The 12360-nt window shown below is 52.9% G+C and overlaps 7 protein-coding genes across 7 annotated transcripts; 6 read left to right on the plus strand and 1 right to left on the minus strand.

Moving 5' to 3' along the window:
* Positions 1-219: 219 nt before the first annotated feature.
* Positions 220-1069, plus strand: J4E85_005832 (uncharacterized protein; the record flags this gene model as incomplete). Its single annotated transcript, XM_051470074.1, has 3 exons — positions 220-427; positions 474-835; positions 887-1069. 3 exons carry the CDS (start codon positions 220-222, stop codon positions 1067-1069), a joined length of 753 nt encoding a protein of 250 aa, XP_051325562.1.
* A 588-nt stretch (positions 1070-1657) lies between these two features.
* Positions 1658-2484, plus strand: J4E85_005833 (uncharacterized protein; the record flags this gene model as incomplete). The annotated part of the gene is made up of 2 exons (XM_051470075.1): positions 1658-1685; positions 1739-2484. The coding sequence occupies 2 exons, from the start codon at positions 1658-1660 to the stop codon at positions 2482-2484; spliced, it is 774 nt and encodes a 257-aa protein (XP_051325563.1).
* A 297-nt stretch (positions 2485-2781) lies between these two features.
* J4E85_005834 (uncharacterized protein) lies at positions 2782-3461 on the plus strand (the record flags this gene model as incomplete). Its single annotated transcript, XM_051470076.1, has 3 exons — positions 2782-2803; positions 2853-3211; positions 3261-3461. The coding sequence occupies 3 exons, from the start codon at positions 2782-2784 to the stop codon at positions 3459-3461; spliced, it is 582 nt and encodes a 193-aa protein (XP_051325564.1).
* Positions 3462-4016: 555 nt separating this feature from the next.
* On the plus strand, positions 4017-4955 carry J4E85_005835 (uncharacterized protein; the record flags this gene model as incomplete). The annotated part of the gene is made up of 1 exon (XM_051470077.1): positions 4017-4955. One exon carries the CDS (start codon positions 4017-4019, stop codon positions 4953-4955), a length of 939 nt encoding a protein of 312 aa, XP_051325565.1.
* Positions 4956-5270: 315 nt separating this feature from the next.
* J4E85_005836 (uncharacterized protein) lies at positions 5271-7493 on the minus strand (the record flags this gene model as incomplete). Its single annotated transcript, XM_051470078.1, has 1 exon — positions 5271-7493. The coding sequence occupies one exon, from the start codon at positions 7491-7493 to the stop codon at positions 5271-5273; it is 2223 nt and encodes a 740-aa protein (XP_051325566.1).
* Positions 7494-8777: 1284 nt separating this feature from the next.
* On the plus strand, positions 8778-10091 carry J4E85_005837 (uncharacterized protein; the record flags this gene model as incomplete). Its single annotated transcript, XM_051470079.1, has 4 exons — positions 8778-8798; positions 8858-8903; positions 8954-9171; positions 9228-10091. The coding sequence occupies 4 exons, from the start codon at positions 8778-8780 to the stop codon at positions 10089-10091; spliced, it is 1149 nt and encodes a 382-aa protein (XP_051325567.1).
* Positions 10092-10745: 654 nt separating this feature from the next.
* Positions 10746-12262, plus strand: J4E85_005838 (uncharacterized protein; the record flags this gene model as incomplete). Its single annotated transcript, XM_051470080.1, has 2 exons — positions 10746-11047; positions 11104-12262. 2 exons carry the CDS (start codon positions 10746-10748, stop codon positions 12260-12262), a joined length of 1461 nt encoding a protein of 486 aa, XP_051325568.1.
* Positions 12263-12360: the final 98 nt, after the last annotated feature.

Consider the following 12360-nt stretch of genomic DNA (forward strand, 5'->3'; position numbering starts at 1 on the left):
ACGTTGTGTGTAGAAGCTTCTCGCATTTCTATCATGCCAATCACGTGCCTTCACCGTTCACCGATCTTGAGGTGTCGCTCAATCTTCACCGCTCACGCACTCTGTTAGTACGCTTTTGGTAGATATCTTGCCCTTCTTTTTGGTCCACCTCTTTGACTTCCTCTAAGTCACGACACACCCCGCAGCCGCCAGCGCAAGTGACTACGACAGCAACTCACCATGGCTTCGAAAGTAATCGCTTCAGATGCCCAGAAGTCGCTGTTTCGCAACTGGGCGCAGGACAGCGTCTTCATACTCGATACCCACGATTCTACCAAGCGCCAATTCTGTCTTCTAGCCAAGATGATGGGTTGGGTCGGCGGAGAAGAGACGTGGAATGACCACTGGCATGAGTGCTTCGGCGAGGTCTACATCTGGCGCGCTTTCGGTGAGTAGACAGTGTTTGACTTTACAACAAAACTGACAGATCCCAGATTCTCTGTCAACTTCCCATGAGGCAGATGCCAATGCTGTCCCCGATGATGCTACTGGTACTTCGGTGTCAAATGCTACGCCCACTCCAAGCGACAGTGGCGGCGTTCGTGCGAGCGACATCTGGTATCAGTTTGAGGGCTTCTTCCCCGACCATACGGCAAGTTTCAACAATGAGTTCTGGAGATTGTGCAAACACATGCGCTGGAGTCGTGAAGAGCGCCGCGAGGCCAGGATTGAGATCTTCGATGCCGATTGGGAAGCCCACATGGGCAGCGACCTGGGTAGCCTGGCTCGTTGGCAAGACTTCTGTCGCCTTTGCAGCCTCGATATAATCCCAGATAGTATTCCTGGCTGCATGGAAGTATGTTACTCTCCTCTTTGTCATGACACTCAGTTACTGACACGTATTCAGGTACTTGCGGAGGTTTTGGTCAACATCTACGATCTCCTTGACTCGCAGCGAACAGGCTCTGACGTGTTTGTCTTCCAAGATTTCAAGGAGTTCAGGAAATACACCTTAAATGGTCGCAGATATCCCCTTGACGAAGCGAAGGGAGACACATTCTTGCCCATCTTTCTCAAGGAAGTACTCTGAAGGCACAGGCATCAAGATGATTCGCTGCGGCCAGGCGAGAGTACCTAGCTCGTCACGCTGAAGTCTTATCATGGTTTGATCTACCCTTGACTTCGTACAAGAGAGATCGGAGGCTTTGTTACTTCAAGCGGTATTCTGAAGGGTCTCATCTACCTATGGAAGATTGTGCTATGCCGGATAATGTTCAGGGATCTTTCTTCCTAGGTAGAATTCAGTAGCTCTTCACGTTAACCCAGGGCTTCTATTTACTCTCTCTCCCTGCTATGCATATGCATACATGCGGCACAGTTGCTCCACCGTGCAGCAGGCACTCAATGCGATCGAGGCTCATTCGATGTTCAAACCCCAAAGCCACCACCCACATCATTGGAGCCTATGCAACTATGCCTGTAGAGAATACTGGCAGAATGTTCCAGCTCGTTGCCGACGTGGCGCCAGGGATCTCGGGTCTTCCACGTCCTCAATGGTCCGATTGTCTGCTCATCTCGGTTTGCTGCAGCTTCCCATATGCACCCACGTATCGATTTAAGGAGTCCTGGGTTATTTCCACCACCCTAGAACCTCACTTACCTTCCTAGACTATCCGCCATGTCCGGTCATCATACCGGCCGCGCCCGTGAGTAAAGTTTGTCGAAATCTTATGCTACACACTCTAACTGACCTGTTTAGACACCGCAGCCTCTGCTGCGAACCCAAACAGTTCAACTGCCCAGGATACAAGTCAGGCTGCCGTGTGGTTCCTGAAGTTTGCACTCTTCGCATGCGACACAAGCGCCAGCACCAGGAGTAACTTCGATCGTCTCGCCTCAAAGCGCAACTGGGGTGATAAACTCCGAAGAAAGCAGTGGACCAGTTTGCAGGCAGTCTTAGCGGCGTCAAACCATGCTGACGCGGACGATAATGTTGATACCGACACCCCAAACCAGGGCGGCGCATGGTTCCAGCAGTTCGACAATTTCGTACGCGATCCAACGGTCGGAATCAGGAGCAATTTCGAGCGTCTAGCAGCACAACGCAGCTGGGGCAACAGACTGAAACAGAGGCGTTGGGCTGAATGCCAGGAGGAGGAATTCGGCTATGCATATGGAACGAATACAACAAAGCTAGAGATCTGGCAGAGGCTATGTCGTGAGGTGCACATCAGCGATCCACCAGACAGTATAACACAGTGTAGACAGGTAAGGAGAGTTGCAAGCGATGCAAAGTCTGCTGCTAACCGTGATGAGGTGCTTGGCAGCCGGAACGTCCTGGTGAATTTGATCAACCTTATTGACCATCGTAACATCGGTGTGGAGGTGATCCGATTCAAAAGCTACTCCAAGTTCCGAGCGTACACCACATTGCCGGGCAATATGTTTCCGCTGAAGAAGGCCAAGGAAGATGGCTTCATCAGGGCGTTGTTAAGGAAGTTGTGATCGAGGCCGGAGGAATCCGCGTGGGCCGTAATTGCACTTGCAAACAGAAGCAATATCAGGGGTTACAACACCAGATCCGTGCAACGGGAAAATAGGACTAAAAGATAGTTGCTTATTTGTATGAGTCAGCCGCCGCTTGGCGACACGTAAACATTGTATTTACACTTTCCAGCCGTTTCTTTTCTTGGTGTGCACAACAGTCCCAACGTCGCTCTTGGTTAGTGTAGCGCGTACTCCGGAAACCACCTGGGCACTATTGGCGACTGCCGCAGTTCCGCGCACTACTGACCCTGCAAGATGGTTCGCGGAAGTCGCGCTAGTGAGTAGCGTACATAAACAAGCAATAGCGATATGCTCACATTGAACAGAGGGAGGCGTCTCTATTGTATCTGAAGCTGTAGCAACTGCCTCTGCTTCCTCGAGCGACCGTAGCACTCCTCCTCCAAGCGACGACGGTTCCTCTGATGAAGTTCGTGACTACTTCTCGCAAGAGAAGTTTAATGGATTTGTCCCAGATCCCGAGGACGATCTCATAGCGAAACTCAGCAAGCTTTCGATCCACCAAGGTTGGTCCAAGAACGAAGCGAAGCGTCGTCGCGCGGAGGTTGTTGAGTTCGAGGTGTCTCGACACTACGGCCGTGACAAGTCGAAACTGGAAAACTGGCAGAAGCTGTGTCGTGATGTCAAGATCGAGCCTACGCCGCCTTCTATAACACAGTGCAAAAAGGTTACACTTTTTTTCCCGGTCGCATAGCTCTGCTGACGTATCCTCGTAGGCTCTTTCACGCGTCTATGTCAACATCTTCAACATCCTGGACCATCTAGACAACCCCGAGCGCTACGATGTCATTGTCTTCAAGAACTACAAGCTCTTCCGTGCATATACGCTGAAGAGCCGCATCTTCCCTCTGGATCTGGCTAAGGAGGACGGCTTTGTCAAGGCTCTGCTTCGCCCCCTCTACATGAAGAGGAAGTAGTAGCAGCATTGGCGCTTCAGGAAACTGGGATGCAATGGGTATTTGGATTGTTGGATGGAGTTCTTGGTGGCCTTGTAATGCTTCTTTCTTGACTCGTTTTCGTCTGGGTGGCGTGAGTGGGGATGTAAGCAAAGGCGCGGCTATCCGGCTGCGAGGGCGCAGGTGACCTGGACACCATCCTTGATGGGATTGCACGTCCACGCAGTAGTTAGAGTCGCTGATCTAAACGATGTTGGTGTAATATGTTTGGAGACGCATGTGAAGTCAGGACTAGTAGGCGAGATGTTCGGAGGCCTTGCCCGTCACAGCCGTAGTGCAGCTTAGCGAGGCCTAAACAAAGCTCACCCCGTGGTATCCCCCGCTCTGCACAACTCACCCGTATCGTCGATCTGCTGGTATATCCCTCAAGGCAAACAACCTTCACCATGCGCTGCCGGTCGCGCTTACCCCAGGCGGCGAAGGCAATGTGGCCTTGCGCGCCCCTCCATCCCCCGTAGAAGCTGCAACGAACAACTCAGCAACCCTCGCGACCAAACACGAATCCCAACGCATACGATGCAGCAGGAGAATGAGCGCATGAAGCTCAAAGATGGCCGCACCCTCTCCTACGCCATCTACGGCAGCCCGATGCCACAGAAGACGATAGTCTTCATGCATGGCTGCCAATCCTCGCGCTACGAAGGCAAGCTATGGCACTCGGCCTGCGCCCTACACAACGTCCGCATCATCGCGCCCGACCGTCCTGGCAGCGGCCAGTCGACCTTCCAGATCAATCGTCGCATCCTCGACTGGCCTACCGACGTGCTCGCCCTGGCAGATCACCTCAAGATCCACAACTTCTACGTACTGGGCGTATCGGGAGGCGCGCCCTATGCACTGGCTTGCGTCAAGGAGGTGTCGAGGGACCGTCTGCTGGGAGCCAGCATCGTCAGCGGTCTCTATCCAGTCAAGTTCGGCACAGCTGGCATGTTGCTGCCTTCGCGCATCGTCCTCTGGGCAGCGCCGTGGGTCAACGGGCTGACCACCACGCTGTTCGAGAGCACCATCGGTAAGCCAAGTCGCGATGACGACCCGAAAGTCCTCGAGGACATCATTGCCAAGGAGATCCGGAGCCGTCACCCCGCCGACCAAGAAGCTATCCACGACACCACCAACTGGCCCATCTACGTAGCCATGACTAGAGAATCGTTCCACCAGGGAAGCGAAGGCGCAAGCTGGGAAGCCAAATTGAGCGGCAGCGACTGGGGCTTTGAGCTTGGACATCTATACGTTGGAGAGAATGGAGTACCGCTTACCTTGTGGCATGGTCAGGACGACCAGAACTGTCCCGTCGCCATGGCTCACAAGGCCAGAGACCTGTTGTCCGGAAGCGTATTGCACTTGAAGGGTGGTGAAGGTCCCATGAGCTATATACACCGGAATGCTGACAACATCCTGGACGATCTCATGGACGAGGCGGAGAGCGAGGAGTACATGATGGTCGGTGCTGCCTAACTGCGCTGGTAGATACGATGCTGGCTCTGGACTTGGTTTCTTCTTAAGTTCGCCCAACCAGGCTTTGGTCCACATGTCGGAACCACCATCAAACCCATAGTCAACAGATCACCACTTCACATTTGATTTTCGATGACCAGCTCAAGTAATTGAGATTGCGTGATAATCGTGCGTTTGAAATTAAGGTACTATGCGCCACGCGTGCAGCGCGGTCTAGATGGTATCCAGCGAATGTAGTAAGAATGGTATCATGCAGTAAGAAAAAGATCCAAAACCCATCAGTCGTAAGAAATAGCCCGTCCATCTGCTGACGCCTTATAGTTTGCTGAAATTCCTCGTGATCATGACGACGACACCCGCGACAATCTTGAACGCTATCTTTAGTATGAACACCACGGCCTTGAATGCAAACGTCAACACCGTTATGACTGTGCGTGCGACGAGCGGTAGTTTGCTTTCGTCATCAGCACTGGCTTTCTTCGCCTTCTTCTCCGATTTTGTGGCTTTCGCTTTCGTGTGTTTGTCCTGTCCGTACCACTCGCCCAACTCAATGTCCTTGTCGAAACTTCCCATCGCACTATCGCTACGAGTTGTTGTACTCTTCAGGCTAGAAGCAAACTTCTTCAGTCCTTTACCCGAGAGTGGCGGGCGCGACTTCCCACCGATGCCCTGGAAGCCCTCGACAAAAGAGTCTTTGAAGGCTTTTGCTGTGTCTTCCTTCTGGTGGTTCAGGGTGAAGCTTGGTGGTGGTGGCTCGAAGTTTTCTTGGCTTCGATTGCGTGTTTTGCGGCCGCGTGTAGCTTCCGCTACTGCGACTGCCAGAAGCGTTGATGTAAGAACATCAACCAAGAAGGGATTGCCAAAACGTGTCAGGGCACCAAGGTTGAGAATGAGAGCGTCGTTTGCGAAGTCAAGACGTGCGAGCGTGGCATCATCGGCAGTAGCGTCGGTGGTCGTAGGAAGTTGGCCGACAGACATCTCAGAAGGTGTCATAGATACTGGTCTCGTGCCATCGAATCGCGGAGGTGGTGGTAGCGGAGAGAACGCATTTGTCCGAGGGGTCGTTGGAGAGAGAACGTATGGATTCAGCACAGTAATGCAGGCTGGCTTGCGTCCGGTGCTTTGTGGTGTCATGGGCATGTTATGCCCGTAAAACGCCGTGATGGGTCTCGTCGACGGTGCGTTGATGACGGAACAGTCACCTTCCAGGGATATGGGGAAGGTGCCCAATGTTGGATGATGGAGCTGATATGAACCCTCCGATGGCATATGTTGCGCCCAAGGATTTGCTTGTTGTTGAGGGTTGTCCCTCGTCCAGGCAAGAGCGCAGCACTCACGTTGCGCAGTACCAGCTAGAACATCTTCAGCCAGACGCTGTGCGGCGGGCGACTGAGCGCCCGGGTCTGAAAGCGCAATACGCGAGGCAGCAGGAGAGTTAGCAGCAGCATCAAGCGCCTGAAGAGCGGCCAGCTTTGGGTATATGCTAGTAAGAAGGGTGGTATCCTCTTGCTGTTGTGGGCTAAACGCTCCATTGTCTAGTGACGGAGGCGCGATAAGATCGAGATGAGCAATAGGTAAGACTCGCGGCTGGGTGGGGTGATGTCGTTGAATGAGCAGCTCGTTCATGATGCTGGGTACTTCGTGGTTACCTGCAAGGTTTGACTGTGCTACAGAGTAGAACGGCAAGGATGGCGTTGTACCAAAGGTGACCGTCGGGTTTGAGGCTGTTGCTCGATGCATTCGTAGGGTATACATCTGCACACTGGGCTGTTCTTGTCCATTAGTGGCTAGCCAGAGATTGTCAAGAAGGTTGGATGGTGTGAAGAAGGGCTTTGGTGGTGGAGGAGCTGTCGAGCCGCTCGAGCGAACGTTGTTGTGAGGAATATACGACTCGGAAGAGTAGGGTGAACGACTGATCTGGGTTCGAGGTATCTGTGTGGGCGACGCTTGGGTTGGCTGATATGGTTGACGTCCAAGAGGGACTGTGGGATCATAAACTGGGAACATTGACCGCATCGGAATCTCTTCTTGCGGTGACATGCATCTTGTAGCAGAGCTATTTGCTCGGACCAGAGTCTGAGCCTCGGAGAAAGCTGGTGAAATCGCGCGAGCAGGATCTGGGCTGGCGGTGCGTTGCTGGTCGTCGATTTGATCATGGCCATGACGTTCTTGTACACGGTAAAAGCTTTCTTGCCGTCCAAGTTGTGGGGACGCAGTTTGCTGAGGCGGTGGTTCAAAGTATGGCCGACTCGTTGTATTTGACATTGGCGTTGTCGTAGCCTGTGGACTGGGGATATGTGCTCTTGGCGGGGCCGCGATGGCCGGCGGGGGCGCCATTGGGTTGGAAGGTGATACTGGCACAGAGTTGACTTGGATGAGAAGTCCGTGGAGATCAACAGGTGTTTTGGCGCTTACGGCACTCTCTGTTGCTAATGGTTCTTGACTGGCTGGCTTTGGGTGAGGAGATGGTCGCGGACTGGGACTCGTCTGTCTTGGAGCACGAGGAGGAGGAAATAATTGGAATGCTGGTCCAGCCATAATGAGTGCTTGCTATCCTACTCTTTTGATAAATGGTACCCCGAAATAACTGGCGGGACCAAACAACAGATACCGGCTGTGTAGAGAAGAGAACAAAGACTGAGAACAGCAACACCGGGAGTACGACGTCTCGGGTAATCTGGGGATAACGACTATAAGACGAGCATTCTGCGAGGCACTCCGAGCCATCGGAAGAGCCGTGGCATGCAGCCAGGGCAATAGCGGTACAAAGACGACTTCCCATGCAGGAAAACCCTCTTCTCAGCCAGGTGGTGGTCAGATGGGCCCAATCAAGATGTGTGTAAGGCTCGGCGCTACTCAGAATTGATGAGCGGCGGTTATATTTTGGGTGGTTGGCTGCTGGTTGCTGTAAGCGCCAACGCTGTTCACTCGCTACACTCCCCGCCGCACTAGCTTGAGATGAGAGAATGCCTGCATCTGGCGATGATTGGTAGACGGTATGTGCCTGCCCTGCGTCGGGGTAGCATATGCATGTGACAAGTGGCCAGTCCGGCGGCCCGCTGCGAGTCGTCGATCTATTTCGAGCGCTCAAAACCTTTGCCAACATGCCACTTTCGGTGTGCATCATGAATGCTGTGGGAGGGATGTCTGTTGTCGTACCTGCCCTTTGACAGCACGAAAGTCAGGGCGTGATTCTTCATTATTCTTGTAGCCGGGATTGAACTCATGAATATATTTTCATAGTTTCGCGGGCTTTGATCATGCAGCGCTGGCGGATGAAGGTCTGTTCTGGCGTAACAGCGTTTGGTGGGGATGGGGCTTGAAGCCACCAAGCTTTCGGCGGTAAGAGGGCTCGCACGCTGCAGAGTCGCGGTGCACGCAGCCGCCCTAGCACCAAGACAACTCTGGCTCAGACATCGCACTGGCAGCTTATCGCACAATTTACCAGGACGCAAACTGTGCAAGATGGCCTGATTACAAGACTTGGTCGCTGGGTAATGTGCTGAGTTACCCGAACTAAGGCCGAGCTTCCAACGGAGCTGTGGCTGCCCAGCTGTGGTGGTAAGCGTCCAAGGGCTTGGTGGTGGAAAGACGATGACGGGGTCAGGTCATTCTTGTTAAGAATAGGCAGGGCAATATGCATTAGATGAAGCAATCAGCGGGTATCACGTCGCTGCAGTGGCCGGGCATGCAGCTCGCGACAACGCGCAGCGAAGATGCGGGATGCGCGCTAGGCTTATCGATAAGCGAGATGTGCAGCCGAGAAAAAGTTGGGCCTTCGTCATGGCGCACGACAGTCACGCGAAGCCAGCCATAGCCACGATGCCGTCAGAATTAGAAGAGGTAAGAAGCCAAGTACTCGAGACTTTGGGGTTCATCATCAGCTAATACTCCGCTTCCAGCTTGTGGAATTCCTGCACCACGGCAACACGCAGATCAGGCAGACTGGTCAGACGAACCCCTCCACCCCACCACCGAACACAGCTCACACTATGCAGCGGCCGACCACCTTGTCGGATACTCACAGGCGAACGTCTCCCTATGGAAGCGCAACCAACTAGAGCCTATTAGGGACCTGAAGCTACTCGTCAAGGACTATGCGCCCATAGCGAAGAACGCCCTGACCATCCTCATCAATGTCTCCGCCGACGCCGAGGTCCAGAAGGCGCTGGCAAAGGACGACGACTTCCTCGAAACGCTCTTATCGCGGATAACCGTATGTCAGTTCCCCCTGTATACATCCAAGGACTGTCAAGGGCTGACTTGCTGCAGAACTCAAAAGAGCCCAACGCCAACGAGATCGCAATGCTCCTCGCCAACATGGCAAAGGACGACTCGCTACAGCGCGTTTTAGAGTTGAAGCGCGACATACCAAAAGAACTGTCCAAGTCAACGTGGGCTATGGATCAGCTCATGGACTGCTTCGTCAAGGGCGCAGAGGGCGCGTATAACAAGAACGCAGATTTCGACTACCTTTCGTACTTTTTCGCCGATCTAGCCAAGTTTCCCAAGGGTCGCGAATACCTCACCACACCGCAAGAGCACGACGATAACGTAATCCCCATCACCAAGATCCAGGTCTTCACCGACCATGCCTCGCACATCCGCCGCCTTGGCGTAGCTTCGGCGATTAAGAACGTCGCTTTCCACGTCCCTTCGCATCCCGTGCTACTATCGAATCTATCGCCCGACCCGAATCTCCCACCTCCATCTATCGGTGCAAACCTACTTCCATACATCCTTCTACCCCTCATGGGCCCAGAAGAGTACGCAGATGACGACACAGAGGGCATGCTGGATGAGCTACAACTCCTTGAGCCGGACAAGGAGCGCGAGAAGGATCACGAGATCATCAAGACTCATCTTGAGACGCTACTTTTACTGAGTACAACGCAAGAAAGCAGAGAGGTGCTGAGGCGCGTCAAAGTCTACCCGATTGTCAGAGAGTGCCACATGCATGTCGATGACGAATCAGTCCAAGAAGCATGTGACCGTGTGGTCCAGGTCATCATGCGCAAAGAAGAAGGCGAAGAGGAGGATATACCAGACATGGCTAGTGCAGGTGGTAGCGGGAAGCTGATGGAATTGGAAAATGCCGAAGACGATGAAGACGAGAAGATTGTTGACATTGTCTAGACGGGAGATGCATATGCGACGCAATACCAACAATATTCTCAAGTCGCAAAACCGTAGTCATGCCCTACATCCAGATAGCGTGGTAGATCTGATTGGCGGTGATACCGGGGATAACAGCCTCGCTCAAAACTGTTCTCGGCTCCTCAATTATGGATCTTTGCCAAACTTGGTCGAAATAGGAAGGATCCCGTCATCGATTCTCAGTACCTCGATTCTTCTGCATCTCATCTGCTTTACTTCTACATTCTTATTTCTGTACCACGCTTCGCGCCGCTACTGTTTGTACCGTCATTCCTTGTTGGATAGCTTATTTGAAGTACATTATGTGTGTGACGTAAGTCGAATTATGTCAACGGTCGACTTAAAAGATGGCGGGGGCCGAGGTATGGTACCAGCCACCGACGAAAGTGCAGTGCAGACAACAGCCTCATCACCAACGGGTCGTCCACCAAGAAAAGGAATAGAGCGGAATACAGGCATAATAGAGCAGGAAGAAGAGAAGCAGTCAATATGGAGAAGAATTTACACAATCTTGACGTGGACGCCGCCGAACTGTCGCTGGGATCCGGATAAACCACCGCAATTCTCTATGAGCAGTACGTCTTTATGCGAAATTTCATGTCATAGTTCGGTTTGAACAAAGCCTACCTCACGATGCAGCTCCTCAGAGCTCTCCTCGATGAACACCATGCAGGATTCCAGCTGATTACCATCATCCCAGTGAACGTTCTCTTCGCCTTTGCCGCGGGCTTTACAGTCGCAAACCTTTACTACAACCACCCCATCCTCAATCTACTAGCTGCAGACTTCGGCGTGCGCTATGAGCAAGTCGCACAGATTCCTACTGTGATGCAAGCTGGCTATGCCGCTGGACTTCTCTTTCTGTGTCCGTTGGGAGACTTGTTGCCTCGACGACCTTTCGTATGTGGTTTAGTAGGATTCACTGCGACATTGTGGTATGTCACGTTGAAATCCGAGGCATGCTGAAAGAAGATTGCTGACAATGGAACAGGCTAGGACTATGTCTGACATCCGACCTCGGCACGTTCACGGCCATATCCTTCATCGTGGCGGTAACAACAGTGACGCCACAACTCATGCTCCCGCTCGTGGGCGACCTAGCTCCTCCATCACGCCGCGCAGCAGCCCTGTCCATCGTCGTCTCCGGCCTCATGCTCGGCGTGCTCGTTGCCCGCGTCCTCTCTGGAACAATCTCAAACTTTGTTACCTGGCGCGCAGTATACTGGATGGCGTTTGCCCTCCAGTACATCATTTTCGTCCTGCTCTGGCTCTTCATGCCAGATTACCCAGCGACCAACCCGGGCATGAATTACTTCAGAATCCTACTCGACATTGTCAAAATGCTGTTCCGCCACCCCGTTCTCGTCCAGGCATGTCTAGCAGGTCTCTTCTGCTCAGCTCCATTTACATCGTTTTGGACAACGCTGACATTCCTCCTCGCCGGCGACCCATACAACTACTCATCCCTGACAATCGGTCTGTTCGGTCTGATAGGTATAGCAGGCATGCTCATCTCCCCCATCTACGCGCGTACAGTTACCGACCGCTTCGTACCACATTTCTCCGTGCTTTTTGGCCTCACATGCTCTCTCATTGGTATATGTCTCGGCACCTATACTGGAACCTTTACGGTCGCAGGTCCCGTCCTTCAAGCCCTATTGATGGATTTCGGCAACCAGACTGCGCAGATCGCGAATCGTTCTAGCATCTACTCCGTCGAGCCTAAGCGGCGCAACGGAGTGAACACTGCTTTCATGGTTGCTACGTTTTGCGGTCAACTCATCGGTACGGCGGCCGGGAACCACATTTATGCTGCTGCGGGTTGGATTGGGAGCGGGAGTGCTAGCGTAGGTTTTATCTCCGCAGCGCTTCTTGTCATCATTGCTAGGGGTCCATGGGAAGAGAGGTGGGTTGGGTGGAGGGGTGGCTGGAGCATGATCAAGAAGGACAAGGATAGTGCTGATGGCAAGACGGCGGATAAAGAAATGCATGGGAGAAATGTGGCGAAAGACGAAGAAGTGGGCGTTGATGCTAATGAGAAGGTATTAGCGGAAGTTGCTGCAGAAGAGGGGCACGAGAGTCCGTTGAGAGACGGCGATGGCAGTGAGAAGTGTATTGAAGAAGGTGGGGTTAGAGAGTCAAAAGCATGAGTTTTGGTAGAGGGTTTGAGTTTATGCATAATGATAGTATAGCCTCAACGGCGTATCACAGAACGCTACATGCATAGAGTAATCCATGTTCTGCGATT

This window comes from Alternaria conjuncta (assembly GCF_024043145.1).
Source record: "Alternaria conjuncta strain BMP 0040 chromosome Unknown scaffold_8, whole genome shotgun sequence".
Lineage (NCBI taxonomy): Eukaryota > Fungi > Ascomycota > Dothideomycetes > Pleosporales > Pleosporaceae > Alternaria > Alternaria conjuncta.